Source organism: Pelodiscus sinensis, chromosome 22 (assembly GCF_049634645.1).
Source record: "Pelodiscus sinensis isolate JC-2024 chromosome 22, ASM4963464v1, whole genome shotgun sequence".
NCBI lineage: Eukaryota > Metazoa > Chordata > Testudines > Trionychidae > Pelodiscus > Pelodiscus sinensis.
In genome coordinates, this window is record NC_134732.1 from 17484341 (window position 1) to 17503935 (window position 19595).

At 49.6% G+C, this 19595-nt stretch overlaps 1 protein-coding gene across 2 annotated transcripts in view; it reads right to left on the reverse strand.

The window, feature by feature from the left end:
* VAV2 (vav guanine nucleotide exchange factor 2) overlaps positions 1–19595 on the reverse strand; it is a 409172-nt gene that overhangs the window by 59579 nt on the left and 329998 nt on the right. For both annotated transcript variants that reach the window (XM_075905174.1, XM_075905173.1), the window contains exons 6-8: positions 14564–14662; positions 11562–11630; positions 7230–7330 (exon numbers count right to left, since the gene is read on the reverse strand). In XM_075905174.1, the coding sequence (XP_075761289.1) occupies positions 7230–7330; positions 11562–11630; positions 14564–14662 (269 nt within the window). The remainder of the gene's footprint in view (positions 1–7229; positions 7331–11561; positions 11631–14563; positions 14663–19595) is intronic.

Sequence of the window (19595 nt, forward strand, 5' to 3'; positions counted from 1 at the left end):
CACCCACTGCTTAAACTCACCCGGCTAATCATGACAGCTGCTTACAGAAATGTTGGGTGGCTGTCCATGTGGAAAGCTATATGTGCTAGAGGAGTTATAAAATGATGCCTGAACTGTTAAGGGATTGTTATTTAGGGCACAGAAGTCTGACAAAACAGCAGGTTCAGGAATTCTTAGCATTAAGCATTCAAACAGGCAGTCAGACTCTACCAACCTGGGTCAGTCTCTCTCTGATTGTTCGTGCAATATTAACGATCTAGAACCTCACTTATATATGTACCGTGAGCAAGATATTTCCAGGCCCGTTGTGCCTTCAAAATATGATTGTTGTGTATGGGATTCTTATCCTTTCACAGCTCGCTCTCAGCTTGTGTATGTCTCACCTCGCATACATGTCAGAAGGCCTGGGGTTTTTGGCTGTGGATGTAGAGGCCAAGAGCAATGCACCTGGCACCCTAGGTACGTGAACGGTTGTGCCATTGACTGGCTATATCACATGGATTTGATGTCACACCCATACATGGGTAAAAATGTAAGTAAACAAGGCAACTGTGTGCACAAATGGGCAACTGTACATGCAAATGCACTTTTTAAAATGTATACATCAAAACACGAATGCAGTGGTTCCCAACCCTTTTTACACCGTGGACTGGCAAACCCATTCACAAACTTTTTGGCAGATCAGTAACATTTTATGAATATGCAAATATGCAAATAAAATGTTACTGGTCTGCCAAAAGCCTGGCCCCCAGAGCCACTGCAAACAGCTGGTTTCAGCTCCATCAGCCCCCCACATCTTAAGAGCCCTGGCTGCCGGAGGAGCCATCATGGCCACACAGCTCTGGCCATGGGCACCAGACGAGCAGCCGCCATGGCTGCCAGAGGAGCTGCAAGCCGCCTGGGAAGCAGTTCTGGCTCTGGCCTCAGCTGGGGCCTCCGGAGTAGCCATGGGCCGCCCACGACACGGTTCCGTCTCTGGCCACGCCCACTGGAGCAGCTGTGGGCCGCTTGCCACATAACTCTGGCTCTGGGCAGAGCAGCCACCACCTGCCACGCAGCCTGCAGCTCCGGCCCCGGGAAAGGGCTGAAGCTAGGACCAGGACCATGTGGCGGCTGCCTTGCTGCTCCTGGGAGATGGGGCAGCTGCCCGCCACGTGCTCCCATCCCAGAGCAGCTACTGTGTGGCTCTGTTGAGGAGGTGAGTACGCCTCACAGGGAACACTGGCTGGACGATATACCCCAGCGCCGGCTCCCAGAGCCACCGTGGCCTGGCAGCCAGTGGTTTGAGGACCGGCACCGCTGGTTACGTCTCTCTACCTGCCACCACTAAGCCTACTTGGCGGAACATGTCCGGCACCAAGTGGCCTTAAACCAGAGGTAGCCGGGGGGAACTCCCCCTGTACAGGGGAAGTCTTTGTTGGAAGTGAGCTGGTCTTTCACCAGCCAGCCCCGCCAACCCAGGCATTAGGGGAAGGAGGGGGATGCTGGGGCGGGGCGTGGGGAGACAGAGCTCTGCTACGCCCAGTACAACTCTGGCATACGGTCTCTGAGGGACGTTACCTGAGCGGCAGAGCTGCCCCTCTCTGGAGCTGCAGCCAGTTTCCTGATGAGCCCATTATATTAGAGAGAGAATTAAGAGGCACGCTTCTTCCCCACCAGTTACGGGGCAAACTGACAGACATCTCTTTGCCCTTTTGCACCATGCTAAGACTATGAGGAACCCCTGTGGCCAGCTGCTAGACAAATAACCATGTTTCCTAACTACACCCAAGGCTGTGTGCTCCACATGCCCACAGCTGCTGGGTTAGGGCCTGGTGGCTTCTTCAATAGACGACAGGAAACCCCACTAGAGGGCTCCCAAACTATTTAAAGGGACACCAGCCAATGCCGTACATGACACATTCCTTCTGCTGGTGAGACCGACACACACAAACACACACACACAACCCTGCAGCATACACATGCCCCGCTCCGACCCTTCGGCAGCCAGCTGGCAGTTCGACGGGACATCTCTTTTCAAAGCCCAAGGTTCTGCCGGGAAAACCTCAAATAATTGCCAGAGCTGGAGAAGTGACAGGCCTTTCCATCCGAAGCTCGTCAGCACTCCGCCGGGCCTATAGGTTCCCTCGCCCCAGCTTCCAAACCCTTCTGGGAACAGCAATCACTTTAAAGCAAGCCCCTTCCCTCCTCACCCTGAGGCTGGGCAGAGCTCAGCAGCAGGCTCAAGCTAATCTTTGGGAGCGAAGAGGGAAACGAGGGCCTGAAAGATCAGTTTGGGGGAAACTGGCAGCTGCCTGGTGTGACGTAGCGGGGGGGGGGGGGGGGGAAGGGTTGTCCACTCTGGTGACTCTGGATCCACTCCGGTTTTGCATTCACTGGTTGCTTGTTGTGCAGGGTGTGACCCCTACTGCCCCATGCTGGTCTGCAGTGACTCTGTGTGCAGTGCCCAGTGGGGGTTGGGACCCTGAGGGGAGGCACGTAGGAAATGGCCCAGCCACCTCACACCTGGGCTAGGTGGAGGAATGTGAACAACGCACACGGCTGAGGGACCACTTGCTGGGAGGTGAGTTAGTCTCAGCTGGGCTAGGGGGAGTGAGGATGTTTTCGACCAAGGAAGGGGGTCAAGCCCCTTTCCCCGAGAGGAATAAGGCTTTCTGCCCTGGCCCCTGTGGTAACATCGCTCCTGAGCTAAGCCTTGTCTCTGAGCAGCAATAAAACCTTCTTCTCTACTGGTTGGCTGAGAGTCGTTTCTGGCTGTGGATGAGAGTGAAGGGTCAAGGGCTTCCCGACGCGCCATCACACCTGGAACACACAGCTCTGGGCTGGGGGCGTTTCTCTTGCTGCGAGTGCACCAATGGTGATACTTAAAAGATGCACCAGATGCAGAGGTGACACTGGATAGGTCTGCACAGCACGGGAAGGTGTGACTGTGGCATGGGCAGGCAAACCAGAGCAACCTTTAATGTAGTTTGCACACGTAACACAGTCGTCTAGATCAGTGGTGGGCAACCTGCAGCCCACAGCCCACATGTGGCCCGTCGGGGTTCTACGTGAGGCCCATGAGACATTTTGTTCATTGCTGCCCACGTGCAGATTGTGCTGGTTTTTATCCACATCGGTTTTTACCTACCGATATTACTAACACACCCGTAAAGCCAGGGCCCATGGAGCGAGGTGCGGGATGGTTGCACACAACACTGTCTGCAAGAACCAGGCGCTCCCTCTGCGTCCAATCACAGCGCTGCTACAGTGCCATCGGCACCACCCGCAAATTCTAGGCACACAAGTGCAGTGAGCAAACTACCCTATCTTGGGAGACCATCTTGATTATGACAATCTTGTGGCCCCGAGATGAAGGAGGGCCATTCATATGGCTCACCCCTTAGCCTTGGTTGCCCACCGCTGATCAAGGTGCAGAGGCACAGGGTAGCCACCCAAGTACAAGCCAGCTGAGGAGCCTGCCTGCTAGCCCGCATGCACTCCAGTTACAGCCAGTGCTGAAGATCATGTCACTGCACCTACACCACTATGGTTACCCAAGCTAGCCACTATCAAATCATCAGACAACCTAAGTGGAGCAAGCCTTTAGCCCAACAGGCTATGGCTGAACTGGGGATGTTACCTGTTCATTCCCTTTCCAGGGTGAGACCAGGTCAGTGTGGGCAGCGATGCTGTGTGCATTAGGCCAGATAAGAAAGGAGAGGCTTCTCTCCAATTTAATAACGGTAAAAAAAATGCCCCTTCAAAACTCCTGCTCCACATGAGTGATTAAAACTCTCTGAAAGACAGTTCTGAGGAATGGTTTGGTATCTAAGGTCTCTGGAGCCTGCGCGAGGATTTGCAGCTGCCAGTCAAGATCAGCTGCTCACAGCTGGAGGTCTGATTAATTGTTGTGTGTCTGGAAGGTTTTCAGGCTCTTCCAAAAAAAACCCAAAAACATTATTTGTGAATTCCTTTTGAGATTGGGTGAGCAAGTTCACATGCACACAGATGCATCAGCCACCTAACTACCTCTCCTCTCCCAAGCTTTTATTCCTCAATTAACAGCAGCAAACATTTATGTAGAGGGTCCCCCACACTTACAGGCCTTTAGGTGCCTCACATGAGAGTAAGGATAACTCAGACACAACAAAAACAAAAGCACCTGGGAGTTTTCAGAAAGAGATTGCAAAAACCTCCGAGGCCAGGTCTACACAACACCTGGAAGGTCAGCTTAAGGTACACAACTCCAGCTGTATCCACAGCAGGTCGATGGGAGAAAAGCTTCCATCGAGTTCCCTTACTCCTCATGACAGCGAGGAGTACTGGCACCAATGGGAGTACCCTCAGTGTTTGATTTAGAGGGTCTTTACTAGACCCACTAAATCAAACCTTGGAAGATTGATCGCCAGAGCGTTGATCTTCCAGTAAGTGGCAACATGGCCTCAGTAAACTGTATCTGGTATACTATGTTGGAGAGGGTCCAGAGGAGGGCAACCAAAATGATTAGGGGCTGGAGCACATGGCCTATGAGGAGAGACTGAGGGATTTGGGTTTATTTAGTCTGCAGAAGAGAAGAGTGAGGGGGGATTTGATAGCAGCCTTCAGCTTCCTGAAGGGAGGTTTCAAAGAGGATGGAGACAGGCACAGTAGTGATGGACGGCAGAACAAGGAGCAATGGTCTCAAGTTACAGTGGGGGAGGTCTAGGTTGGATATTAGGAAAAACTATTTCCCTAGGAGGGTGGTGAAGCACTGGAATGGGTTCCCTAGGGAGGTGGTGCAATCTCCATCCCTTGAGGTTTTTAAGTCTCGGCTTGACAGAGCCCTGGCTGCGTTGATTTAGTTGGGATTGGTCCTGCCTTGGGCGGGGGCTGGACTTGATGACCTCCTGAGGTCTCTTCCAGCTCTATGATTCTATGTGTTCGAAATCCCGACCTAGACGATACAGCCCAGAATGGCTTCCCAACGTGACAGGACCAGAACATTTCAGGACAAGCAAAGCCAGGAATCGGGATCAAAACAAGGTCAGTAATGTTTATGGAATTTAAACAAAAAATAGTTTTGCATTCTTTTCCTCAAAAACCTATTCTTTTTTAATCCAAGGCCATTGACTTTCTAAAAGCAGTCTCCTAAATAATGGACTCTCTGACCCCGTAGCTTGCTATTAATGCAGATGGTATTTCTGGAGTTATTGACTTCTGAAAGGCATTTCCACGTCTAGACACTGGCTGAATCACACAGCAGTAACACCCTGGCGTTATTCCACAATAAATCAGGCCTTTGATTATTATTAAGGATATTATTAAGACTTTCATTAACCTTATCTGCATGTTCCTGGATACTCCAGTTTGCAGCTGCCAAAACTTAGACTCCTCTGTGTAACTTAATCTAGGCTTTAAATCTATTAATCCTCCCATAGGTGCAGGATGTCAGCAGCGCCAGATGGAGGAGAGAACAGTCGCTTTGATCTGTCAGACCGAGGTGCCCTCTGTAGACAAAGGAAATGATTCTGCAAGGGTGCAGCGTGTCCTTAACTCTCCCTGACCCTTTGCATCCTGCAGGAGGAGACCCCAGTTAAACACTCAACGGCGAGGAATGATTCTGCCTCCGCGAAGTCACGGGCTGTCATCTTTATTCTCCGGGGCTCTTACAGACGAAAGCATTCGCTGCAGGATGTGCAGGCCCTAGGACGGCCAATCCAGGCTGTGGCACAATAAGGTCTGGGAAAGACTTAGCCAGCGCTGCCTTTGAATGAAGACCTCCACACAGGCCTCTCTCCCCCTGGGTCCTAGAACACTCGAGGGCTTAGCAAATATAAGGATAGCGCCAGTCACGCAATACGGCCAGGAACATGGTGATATCATGGTGTCTGAGAAGAAAATGGGTATAGGACAATCTCCCCCATGATGTTTCCCTTGAAGCTGCCGTTCCTTTACGGGGGGGCTAAGTGCGGTCTGGGATAATAGCGCAGAACGAGGGGTTGTACTCACAATGACCAAACTGCCTGGCCGGTGGTCGCTCACCTTTGACGCACACTGCGGCACAGGTGTTTTGGAAGGAGACCGAAAGGACTAGAAAAAGAACCTGGAGCCTCTACGCCAGGCTCCCGCTGAATATGGTTCGTCAGGGCAAGCTGCTGGCAGCCCACCGAGAGTCTCGGTGGCTCCCGGTGGCTGCGGTGTAGCGTTCCCAGCTGATGGGCACCATGGGAAGCAGCAGTCTGGCCCGCTCACCGAGAACGGCCAATTGCAGCCACCGGGAGCTGTAAGCAGCGTCCACTGAGGACACTCAGGTAAATAAACCATCAGGTGACCAGGCCAGCAGCTTACCCTGATGCACTGCATCTGGCCTGCAGGCCGGAGATTCCCTACCTCTGCCCTGCACTGATAGGGAATTAACCCAGCATTGAGACCTTCCTCCCAGCGTAGCTTTCTTGCACCATCTACACAGCGGGAACCCTGAATGTCCAATGTTACCGAGGAATTTGTTTAGGCTTCTGCAGAGTCCTGAGGATGCTGCCAAGGACTGGGGGAGCTGTTTAAACTTCGTGGTGCATGCAGGTGAGCTTTTTACGCACCTGTGTCAGCTGGTATAAATCAAGTGAGCTCCTTTTTCCATCTATAAGTGACTTACCCCCATTGAGGATCTAGCCAGTGTGTCATGAAATAGTAATGGCTTATTTTGGGATAGACCCTCCTCTTTCTTCATGTCTCCTGCCCATCTCATGCCGCCTCCTATCGTTCTACCATTTACCAGACAAATTCCCCCCAACTGATGGCCAGAAATCCTGTTGGGCAGCAGCTAGGTATGATAAATGCAGCACATTCTTTCAGGCCCTTTCCTGCCCATGGTGGGAAATGAAACTAATAAAAAACTAATCAAAGCTATGTATGAGTGTCAGTGTTCCCTGTAAGCTGAGCGCTTAGGAGGCCTCCCAAGAAAGATTCAAATGCCACCCAGCTCACTAGCAGAGTGCCTACAGCCGACAGCATGTGTTTCTACTGGTGGTGCACATCTGTACTTGCCTCACTGCACATAACACAATTTATTCCACACACAGGTGAAAAAAAATGAGAGGGCACCATGATAAGCAGGGCGCCCGGGTCCATCAAGGTCAGTGTAATTCTTTTCAATATTTTTCACTCTCAGATTATGCCTTGTGTGGGCAATGCTCAATCCGGGTTCAAATTTTAATCTTTATCAAAATTAGAGCTTCCAGCATGCTGGCGTTGCCTTTCATTCTCTTTACCTTTCTTTGAATTCCAGAAAAACTTTTGCCAGGCTGCTTCCTCCAGACATCATAGAGACATCGATGGCTCTCAGGAAATTGAAGTGCACTTTAATTAGGTCCTAATGCAACAAAGAGAAATCAATACATTAAAGATGTCCAAACTCTGTGCACAAGCCTGTAAAGGGGTTAGTTAATACACATGCACTTCTTTAAGCAACCGTGCAGTCATTTTTTGGCTTTGTCTAAACTTAAACTCCTACCGCAGCAGGTCTCCTGTTGGCTTAGGTAACCTATGTCCCCGAGAGGCAGTGGCTAGGTAAAGAAAATAATTCTTCTATTGAGTTAGCCTTGGCTAAACCAGGGGTCAGGTCGGCAGAGCTGTGTCTGTCAAGGTCGTGGATTTTTCACCCTCCTGAGAGAGAGAAGTTCCCAGTGTAGACCAGCTCTTTGTTTATTAACTGTTTTAATTCAATTGACTCCAGCAAGAGATCTCCCTAAATCACCACAAAGACGAGGGTGTAATTAAGCTGGAGGGTTCTACAATGATAAATGCACATCGGGGTTCTGTGCATATTAAACTCCCATTACTAGGTCTAGGGGGAGCAGTCTAGCAGCACTCAGTAACCTGACGGGACACAGCAGGGAAAGCCCACCCGATGCAGCCTTCTCCAAGAAGGTGGAAAGTGAAGCAGTGACTGCCCTGACCCTGAAATGATTTACACGATGGGCCTATGCTGATAATGGGTCAAATGTGTCTGGCCCCCTTAGTTAGGAAATCTCAACTGCTTAATTGCAACACCCTGGGATGCTTCCACTGCCACCTGCCAAGGGATCCTAAGAACCACGCCTCCTTCACTTGTGCGGAGCGAACCAGCCGCAAAGGTGCATCACTGAACTTCCCTGATGAGCCCCAACGTCTCCATTAACGAGGCTCATGCTGTTCTCCAGTGCTGCCAGCTGTCTTAGACGGCGCTGGCATGAGAGATGAGTCGTTCATCTTCTCACCAGATGGCATTTAGGGGATAATACGGTGGCCACCTGGTAAGGGAGGAGGATCTGGCCATATGTGGAGACCAAGGCAGAGTAAGAGGTCAGAGAACTTACTGCCTTTGCCTGGATTGTGCGGGAAAGGAGAGGGAAGTGAGGGGTGGGGGGCGGGGACCAGCCAGATATCTGTCGGTCAAACACCAAAAATCAGAAATGGATTGTGAGCCAGATCTGGAACATGGAATTCACTTTGACTTCATTGGGGCCCCTGCATGAAGAGGGAAACTCACTTCTGAAATGGGCTAGCAAGAGGACGAGGCAGGGCCTACTCTGGTTTCAATGGGACTATGACAGCTTTCTGCTCAGGGATGAATCTTCACTCGATAAGCATCTAACAGAACTTGGCCCTGTATCACAGAGGACAGCTTCAAATGCTAGATTATGGTAGGACTGTCTAGGAAGGAGCATGGCGGAAAGGGATCTAGGGGTCATAGTGGACCACAAGTTGAATATGAGTCAACAGTGTGATGCTGTTGCAAAAAAAGCAAATATGATTCTAGGTTGTATCAACAGGTGTGTTGTAAGCAAAACTCGTGAAGTCATTCTGCCGCTCTATTCTGCGCTAGTTAGGCCTCAGCTGGAGTACTGTGTCCAGTTCTGGGCGCCACATTTCAAGAAAGATGTGGAGAAATTGGAAAGGGTACAGAGAAGAGCGACAAGAATGATTAAAGGTTTAGAGAACATGACCTATGAAGCCAGGCTTCATGAACTGGGCTTGTTTAGTTTGGAAAAAAGAAGATTAAGGGGGGACATGATAGCGGTTTTCAAATATCTAAAAGGGTGTCACAAGGAGGAAGGCGAAAATTTGTTCCTCTTGGTTTCTGAGGACAGGACAAGGAGTAATGGGCTTAAAGTGCAGCAGGGGAGGTTTAGATTGGACATTAGGAAAAAATTCCTAACTGTCAGGGTGGTCAAATATTGGAATAAATTGCCAAGGGAGGTGGTGGAATCTCCCTCTCTGGAGATATTTAAGAACAGGTTAGATAGACATCTGTCAGGGATGGTGTAGACGGAGCTTGATCCTGCCTTGAGGGCGGGGGGCTGGACTCGATGACCTCTCGAGGTCCCTTCCAGTCCTATTATTCTATGATTCTATGATTCTATGGTAGCACGGCAGGTTCAAACCGGAGGAGAATCCAGGCTGTGCGCGCACACGCACAACACCACTGCCTGGTATTTATAAAGCACTTCCCCCCCATAGACCGCAAAGCACTTTTCACAGGTGGTAGGTAACATTCACCCCAAGTCAGAGATGGGGACTGAGCCAATGAGATTACGTGATCTGTCTGCTAGCAGGCCGCTTGCAGAGCTGGGTATAAAATCCAAGTCTCCAATGCCCCAGTCTTGTGTAGCCATGTTGTCTGCTCCTGTATGCATATAAATTCTTGAACAGGCATGTGTGAAACACACACACACACACAGGCTAAACACACACACACACACACACACGTGCGCCAAATAAAAACAAGGAGTCCTGGGGCACTTTAAAAGACTAATGTATTAGGGCATAAGCTTTCATGGGCAGCAGCACACAGTGGCTACGTCTAGACTGGCATGATTTTTCGCAAATGCTTTTAACGGAAAAGTTTTTCCGTTCAAAGCATTTGCGGAAAAGAGCGTCTAGATTGGCACGGAAGCTTTTGCGCAAAAGCACTTTTTGTGGCAAAGCGTCCGTGCCAATCTAGACGCGCTTTTGCGCAAAAAAGCCCCGATTGCCATTTTAGCCATTGGGGCTTTTTTTGTGCAGAAAACAGCACTGTGCTGTCTACACTGTCCCTCTTGCTCAAATGATTTGCGCAAGAGAGCTTTTGCCCGAACGGGAGCAGCATAGTATTTGCGCAAGAACACTGAGAATCTTACATGAGATCGACTGTGTTCTTGCGCAAATTCAAGAGGCCAGTGTAGACAGATGGCAAGTTTTTCCTTGCGGAAAAGCTTGCCAGTCTAGATGCAGCGTGTGTGTTTGTGATGATGATGTGATTCTTTGAAAGAATGCACATACAAGACCAGGCAGTGTAGCACACAAGACTGGGGCGTGGGAGACCTACCCAGCTCTGCAACTGGCCTTCCTGGAGAACTTGGACAGGTCATATGTCACCTCGTTGGCTCAGTCCCCATCTCTGAATTGGGAACAATGGTATCTACCGTCTATGTAAAATAGGGATGCCAACAGGCAGTCAGTCAAACTGTTGTCTGGTAAAGCAGTGGTCCCCAACACGGTGCCCCCAGGCGCTATGGCGCCCACGGGGCCATCTGTTTGTGCCCGCCAAGTGCTCAGGGCTGGCCTGGCCCCGAGCACGTGGTGCACGGTAAGCGCTGGCCTCAGGAGTGCCGCGGATTGGCCGCCCCTGCTCTGGACACGCGGCGCATGGGGGGAGCGCCGGCTCCAGGCGTGCGGTGCTTGGGGGGGGGGCGCCGGCCCTGAGTGCGCGGCCCTTGGGGGCACTGGCCCCGGGCACACAGCCCTTGGAGGGGCACCGGCCCCGGGCGCGGGGCTATGGGGGGGCCCTGTCCTGCTCCGCCCTCTGGCGCCCGGCGGACGAACGGCCACGCCCCCTGGCGCCCGGCAACCTTAAATGGTTGGGAACCACTGCGGTAAAGCATCATCCTTAATAGGTGATGCTTACTGGGTAATGATTAACTGCTACCTGGGAGCAGCCCCCTCCCCACCTGCAGCCCAGCCATAGGCAGAGGATTGCTCCAGCCCTGCCAGGCTCCCCACATGGGACTGCCAGCTCCCTGGGAGCCTGCAGCCCTCACACAGGGGCTAGCACGGGAAGCCGTGGCAGCAGCAGCCCCTGCGTGGGGGGAGGCCAGGAACCGCAGCCAGCCTGGAGCTGCCCCTGCCTGTGGTGGGGGCTGCTCTACCCTGACCCCAGCAGGTAGGGGGGCGGGGCGCTGCAGCCCCACTAGAACAGCCTCCCTGCCCACACCCCCTTTCATCGTAAATGGTTAAACATAGTGTCAGCCCTGTCTTTACCTGTTTAACCAATTAAACGGGATTTTACACCCCTAGCGCCCTAAAGCTTATGCCCTTACTAAATGTGTTCGTCTTTAAGGTGCCACAGGACTTCTTGTTGTTATTGCTGAAGCAGACTAGCACGGTTACCCTTCTGAAACTGGCCAAATTATTTCCTTGTTGTAAATCTGTCACCGTGTCTTTATACAACACCTAAGTTCCAATCCAAGCTCCGTGGCTCATCACAACTGAAACTACACAGACACAAGCAATGAATTTCTTAAGCAGGATGAAGCATAAGCTGAGAGGAGCAAAGATTAAAGCAACGGTGTTTAGACTGTTACCTCCAAGTTGATAAAAATAGATTCCATCTCTTGTGGCGTCAGTACCAGCTTTAATGGATTCATGTAGTTCTGTAAGAGGGAAATGGAAAACGTATTGAAATAAATGAGCCGATGCAATACAGTTTTTTCTTTTTTAAGCTAAAATTGTTGCAGTGGTTGAATTTTCCAGAGGGGTGATGGGCATCTTGGTGACTTGCCAAGAGATAAGACTAAGATGTTTGTTAGAATGTAAGAACGGTCATGCTGGGTCAGACCAAAGGTCCCTCTAGCCCAGTATCCTGTCATCTGACAGTGGCCAATACCAGATGCCTCAGAGGGAGGGAACATAACAGGTAATCATCACATGATCCCTCTTCTGTCATCCATCTCCAGACAAACAGAGGCTAGGGACACCATTCCTACCCATCCTGGCTAATAGCCATTGATGGACCTAACCTCCATGAATATATCCAGCTTTTTTTTGAACCCTGTTCAAGTCCTAGTCTTCACCACATCCTCTGGCAAGGAGTTCCACAGGTTGCCTGTGCGCTGAGTGAAGAAAAACTTCCTCTGGTTTGTTTTAAACCTGCTGCCTATTAATTTCATTTGGTAACCCTAGTTCTTATATCGTGGGAATAAGGCAATAACTTTTTCTTATTCACTTTTTCCATGCCAGTCATGATTTTATAGGCCTGTATCATATCCCCTCCTCACTCACAGCAAGGACAAGGATCATGCAACCTAGCTGTGATCTGTAACAGCTCTGTGGGGACAGGACGGGGCTTTCTGGGATTGGGATGCATAAATGCCATGTATGGTGGTCAGCTTGTCAAGAACACAAACAAGATTCCACTTGAACTAAAAGCCAGGCTGCAAGTCAGGCAGTCCGCAGTGAAAAGCTCAGGCATTCAGGACCAAAGGAAGCTTTGAGCTATAATACAGTTAATTTAAATCAACTGCACACTCCTGCTCTGTGGACTAAGCTAGCGTTTCTCAAACTCGGGAGTCCTGATGCAAAAAAGGGATTGCAAGTCTATTGCAGGGGGGATCACGGTATTGCCATCCTCATCTATGTGCTGCCTTCAGAGCTGGAGAGCAGCGGCTGCTGGCTAGGCGCCCAGCTCCAAAGGTGGCCTCATCACCACCAGCAACATAGAAGTAAGGAGTGTAGCCACTTGACCACTTGAATTGGGGGAGTTGTTAATGCCTGGAATATTTTCCAAAGGTGTCTCCAATCTGGGCAAATGAATGGGCGGTGGGGCAAGGGGTGGGGAGGGAGTGTTCTTTTTGTTGTTGCTGAGAATTTGCTAATTTCTTCACAAAGTTATCATCGGTTGCAATGGTGCATAGCGGTGGTTCCCAACCTTTTCGAGTTTATGGATCCCTTTTTAAACTATTCAAATTTCATGGAACCCTTCCATGGGATGGGATGGGATGGGATGGGATGGGATGGGATGGGATGGGATGGGATGGCAAGGCAAGGCAAGGCAAGGCAAGGCAAGGCAAGGCAAGGCAAGAAAAGAAAAGAAAAGAAAAGAAAAGAAAAGAAAAGAAAAGAAAAGAAAAGAAAAGAAAAGAAAAGTTTGGGCCCACTGCGATGGGCATGATCCAAACAGTTAAATCTTTTCACAGACCCCCTGCAGTACCATCATGGATCACTCAGGGTCTGCGGACCACAGGTTGGGAACCGCTGGTGTACAGCACTGATTAGTGGAAAAACTTCCAATCAGCTTGAATTTTTGCCTTTGAAGAATGACTACATTGGAGGTACTTTTCTGAACCAATGGGTATGCATTGGAAAGTCTGAATTCTCCATAGCGACAGAACAGACAAAGTATAGCTCATTACAGGACCTTAGCCCCGCAGCAAAAAATCTACGCTGATAGCTGTCATGGCTCATACAAGGCAATAATTTACCTCTTCCTCTAGGGCCAGGGATGGCGACAAACTTCGCTGGGCCCTGCGCAATGTGGGGGTCTTGGCTCTGGAGACCACCAAAGCGGTGGGGTCTCGGAGGAAGGGGGTGGATCTAGAGGCCACCAGTACTCAGCTCTGGCTTGACCATGCCATGCAAGGCAAGGCTCCAGGAGTGATTGAAAGGTCCCAAGGTTCCAGCACAGGCCCTTTTAAATGGCCTGGCCCCAGGACAACTATCCCCTTTACCCCTCTGCTCTGCCCTGCCCTCCCATCGGCAGCCCTGCTCTGGGCTGAAACACAAGGTTAATCATTGTTTTCAAAAAACAAGTAATGTGTACAACACTAATATGAACATCAAAGCCTTTCTTTTTAAAAGTCAGGAATCTCGTTCAATTGAACAGGTCTCTTTCCCAGCTTCTTTGCAAGAAAGGCAAACATTTTTAAAGGGCATAGAAAAAAAAAGCAGAAATGATAGCTGGATTGTATTTTAATTCTACTTATCTATAATCACTGAAGGGGGAAATAATACCCGAACTCTAGTAGGAAGCATTGGCTCAAAAGAGAAAATGCAACCAGAATTTATGAAAACCAATTAAAACCCGTGAATGCATGCAGGGAAACGTTGCTTTTAATCCAATTAGTTTCAATGACAAGGCAACACAGCTTCTGCAATTTAAGAACTGCCTGGAATAAATAGGTTCTTTCAAATTATTTAGTAGTGATCAAAGAGTGATAAGAAATCTACAAAAGCTAGTCTTATCTGGAAATTGTGCCTAAGTCCCATCAGAATTGATGCCTTTGACTACTCAGGTTGGAGTGGGGGGAGGCTGGGGTGAATAGCCTTCTGAAATAACAGAATGGTTTTTAGTACATTTTAAATACTTAGTGATCAGACAAAAGAGATTCCTTTTTTCTCCACATTATGGTACCCAGAATGGGTTTATGTTTAAATGTCTCCGTCCTGCCTTCTTTCACAACCACCTTGTACTATGGAGGTCCAGTAGCAAGAACGAATCCAGCAAGAATAACGTAAGATCAAATGCAACCTGAAGCTGCTGACATGAAACCAAGCGAAAGAAAAAAAAACCAAAAACGCCAGCTCTCACCTTTTCTATGTCTTCGAGTGTTTTGTAATATTTGGCCTCGGTTTCCTGAATTTCTAGCAAACAGCAATTTCTTTTGTCATCTTCTGTCATTCCCATTTTCTAGAGAAATAAACAATGCATGCTTGAATGTCCTTCGAGTTTTTCAACCTGCTTGCTTACAGTGGTTCTTTAATGTGTCATTCAGTGATCACAAACTCCCCAACAACACAAGCTCTGTTAGCCAGAAGCTCATTTGTGAAAGGGCTCCATTTCTGCCTGCAAAATGGGTAAAATCCTGGTTCCACTGAAGTGAATGATACAATTCCCATTGGGTTTAATTCCACTCTTTGCGTTTACAGGTTGAACCTCTCTAGTCCGGCACTTTTTGGTCCAGCAACATCCATGGTCCGGCATGATTTTAGTTAGCCAGCTGTCCGCTTATGGTGGGTGGGGTCAAGTTTCCTGCACACACACCCCTTATCCTCACTACCCCAGGCTGGGACCACAGCAGGGAGTAACTGTGCAGCCCCTGTCTGGGGCCAAGAGGGGAGCCCCAGAGCTGGCAGCTGGGACCCAGGCAACATCAGAATCATAGAATTATAGAGAACGACAACCGGAAGAGATCTCGAGAGATCATCAAATCCACTCCCATCCTCGCGGCAGGACTCCGTCTAGATCATCCCTAACAAACGTCTGTCTAACCTGCTCTTCAATATCTCCAGTGATGGAGATTCCACAACCTCCCTCGGCAATTTATTCCTGTGCTTAACCCCCTGACAGTTAGGAAGTTTTTTCTAATGTCCAGTCTAAATCTCCCTTGCTGCAACGTAAGCCCATTACTTCTTGTCCTGTCATCAGAGGCCAAGGAGAACAATTTTCCCCCCTCCTCCCTGTGACACCCTTTTGGATACCTGAAAACCGCTATCATGTCCCCTCTCAGTCTCCTCTTTTCCAAGCTAAACAAGCCCAGTTCTTTCAGCCTTCCCTCCTAGGTTATGTTCTCTAGATCTTTCATCACTCTTGTTGCTCTTCTCAGGACCTTCTCCAATTTCTCCACATCTTATCTGTGGATAAGGGGCGGAGGCTGGGACCATCATCACAGCCCCTGGGCTGTGGTTGACCTCCCGCGATCTGACAGATGCTCTAGTTCAGCACTAGTTAGGTCCTGAGGGTGACTAGAGAGGATCAACCTGTACTGCAGAATTTACAAAGAGGACTATAACTGAAAGATACTGGTGCAAAGAAAAAGTCTCTTTTACCTCCCTCCTTCCCTCCTCTCCCTTCCTTGAAGTTCAGAAGTGCTCTATTGCAGTGTTTCTTAAACTTTTTGAGACCATGGAACACCAAACAATAATATTTTTTATGTGGAACCTATGAACATTTTATTTAAAAAAAAATTGTTGTCAGACAAAAAAAAAAAAAAAAAAAAGACAAAAACAAAGACGAGGCCACGGCACACCTGCGAGATGTTCACAGAATACCAGTGTTCCATGGAACATAGTTTAAGAAAGAGTGCTCTATTGGGATTTAGGTGGTACACGGGTCTTGTATGGCTCCTCTGCCAAAGTTGCCAATTCCCATGAATTTATCCCGACTTTTATAACATTTGGTGCTTTTCTTAAAGTCCCAGCTCTTAGAGTCATGTGATTATCTGAGAATCACAGTGTTCCTTTTGCTAGAAAAATAAGATTCTAGCCCCCGAGGCTGCATAGAAAAGCTAGAAAACGTGACCCCTTAAATGCTCAAAAAACAGAAGGCAAATACAAATAACCCAAATATATTTTTAATATCATGATTTTTAGCACAATCTCAATTTGTGCATGGGACCCTGAGGCATGATTTTGGAATGCTTGGGGTTAAAATATACTAAATCTGAAATTAGGGAAAATTACTGCTCATTGTACAGCCCACATGAAAAAGTTTAAGACAGTATGTTGGCCAAACAGAAACCAAACTCTTGGGTCACTGTCTCTTACTTACCTGCATATATCTAATCTGAAGCATGCAGAAATATAAGCAAAACCAATTAACATTACATATTTGGTATTACAAGTTACCTTTTTTTTAATATCCAGCATTTTTCCCCTCAACATTTTGACAGAAGTACAGGTTGCTACCATCAAAATAAAGAACTTTATATTTTAGATAACTAAAAGGAAGGGAAGCCAGAAATTAAGAAAACATTGAGGACCAGATTTTCAGCATGTGAGAGAATCTGTGTAGTTTCCTTAATCAATCACTGACCCTCAATGTCTGAATAAAGTTTGAAAATATTAACAAGGACATAATTATGGATTTACAAACCATAAGGCTAGAAGGAACCATTAGATCAGTTAGTCTGACCTCCCGGAGAACACCGATCAGACCAGAGAATATCACCTTCCAGTTACCCAGTAACTTTTATCCGGCTACAGCACCTCTTCCAGAAATGCAACCAGTCTTGATGCGAAGATTTCAAAAGACAGAGAATCCACCTTTCCCCTTGGTAGTTTGCTCCCATGTTTACTCACCCTCGCTGTTACAAACGTGGGTCTTAGTTCTAAATACATGCTGGGAACTCATCTGGTTTTAACTTCCAGCCATTGGTTCTTATCATGCTTCTTCTCTGCTAGATTAAAGAGCCCTTTCGTTACCAGTATTTTCCTCCCCATTATCAAATCATGCGGTGATCTTCTTTGGGATAAACCAAACAGACCGAATTTCTTGGGTACCTCTACACTAGTGTTTCTTACGCTTTTTAAGACTGAGGAACACCAAACATTTTTTTGTTGAGCAAAAAAAAAAAAGGTCGGGGGAAAGGTTGCCTGCCCCTTTAAGGGCAGCCATTTTGAATTCTGTTGTTCTCCGCAGTTTAAGGAACACGGCTCTACACTATATCTGGGATCCAGGCTACAAGAGCGGCTGTTTTTAGCATGCTGAATATAGCAGCGTAGACGCCGCTGTGGAATAGCACCAGCCCCTGCCCTGCCAGGCTCTTGCCTCATCACACTGTTCTCCAAGACAGACCAAGCTGCGTCTCCACAGCTGTTTGTAGCAGGCTGGCTCAGCTGGGAGCTAGCGTGTGTCTGCACAGGCTGGGATTCAGAGCCCTCACTCAGGGTATGTCTAGACTACATGGCTCTGGCGACAGAGCCATGTAGATCAGTTTAGTAGACATACCCAAATGAAGCGGCAATTTAAACAATCTCCGCTTCATTTAAGTTTAAATGGCTGCCATGCTGTGCCGATCAGCTGTTTGGACGCTCCGCGGTCGACATCAAAGGCATTTGTCGACCTCCCCAGTAAACCTCATCCCACGAGGCATAACGGGGAGGTAGACAAATACCTTTGATGTCGATGGCGGAGTGTCCAGACTACAGCGCTGTGCTGCCAAACAGCTGATCGACACAGCACGGCAGCTATTTAAACTTAAATAAAGTGGTGTTTATTTAAATTGCCGCTTCATTTGGGTATGTCTACTAAACTAATCTACATGGCTCTGGCGACAGAGCCATGTAGTCTAGCCATACCCTCACAGTGCAAACACCACCTAAGACATCCAGTGCATTGCATTTGGGGCTAGCATGCAATTAGCAAACCCTGGCTTGTCCACAGCTACACATAGGCTGGAATTTCTGGCAAGTTCAGCACTCCCTGCTGGAGCTGGGCTTTCCAAAGCACTCAGCACATCGAGCATCGGCCGGGCCGGATTATGAAAGGGGCTTTAGGGGCTGCAGCCCAGGGCCCCAAGCAAAGGGGGGGTCCCTAAGCCCAGGGCCCTGGAATGGTGCCACTAAAGCCCCTGCTTTGTGCACTGCCATTCTCCCCACCACATCCGTAGCTAGGTGCGTCACTGCTAGGGGCACTCCCCTGCAGGTTCCACCCCTGCTGCTCCCATTGGCTGAGAATTGTAGCCAATGGGAGAGGAGCAGGTGGTGCACAGGTGCATGTGGAGCCACCTGATCCCTCCCCAGCCTGCTCTTGTGCCCTAACTCCCACCCAGATCCCCCACTCCCATGCCCACTCCTGTACCCCGTGTCTCACCCTCACCCTGACCCTACACCCCATCTCTCTCCCCACCCTGCTCCTGCACCTTACCTCCCACCCAGGCCCCACTGCCCCACCTCCAACCTGCTCCCTGACAGCCCCGTCCTGCTCACTGAACCCCACATTTTAGCCCCAGCCCAGAGCACATGGGGTCCCACAAAATCTCCTAGCCCCGGGCCCCCATTAGAGTTGACCCGGCCCTGAACGTGGGGGACTTTTTTTTTTTTTTTGAATTTCTGGTCTCAGTGGTGGATGCAGAGCAGCCTCTATCATGCAGGGCGGCATCCAGCGGGACCTTACAGCAAAGAGGAAACAGTACGCCACCCCCCTTCAAAATGTCCTTTCAAGCAAGAGCCTCCTTCCCACAGGCCCCCTTCAATTCGATGGGTCTCAAGGAAAACCCAGACCACCAGTTGCTTCAGACACTTGCACAGTGCCTCCCAGGGAGCGACTGAAGGGGCACGTTCATGCTGCTCCCGAGAGCAAGCTCGGCAACCTTTGGCGAGCAGGGCTAAGAACTGCCATGGAGACACTGCTGCGGTGTAGCAGCTTGGGCTGGCGAGCCCAGTCCTCCAGCCCCTGCCCCGCCAGGCTCGAGAGCCCGCACTACGATGGTGGCACGGCCGTTTTGACAGCACTAGCGCAAGCCCCACTCCCGCAAGCCTGTGGACGTGCTCTGGGGAACTGGAAATCAGCCGAAGTGAGAGCGCATCTCCTCTTGAATGGGGGCAACATACACAAGACAGGGGCTGACAGACCTGCCGGGAATCTGGGCGGAGCGGGGGTGGGGAGACCTATTCTGCTTCCCTGGAAGGGGTGGGGCTTTGGGTGGAAGGGGTGTGGCTGGGGGAGCCCGCCTTCAGCACTGCCCAAACCACATCATGCCCTTCCCCCGCCAGCCCTCAATGCTGCCTGGAGTGGGCTGCGAGGCACTCCGGCGGCAATTTAAAAGGTCTGGGGCTCCGGGCACCACTGCTGCCCCTTCCCCTCTCCCTCTCCCCCATCCTGCACAGGCCCTGCATCTTGC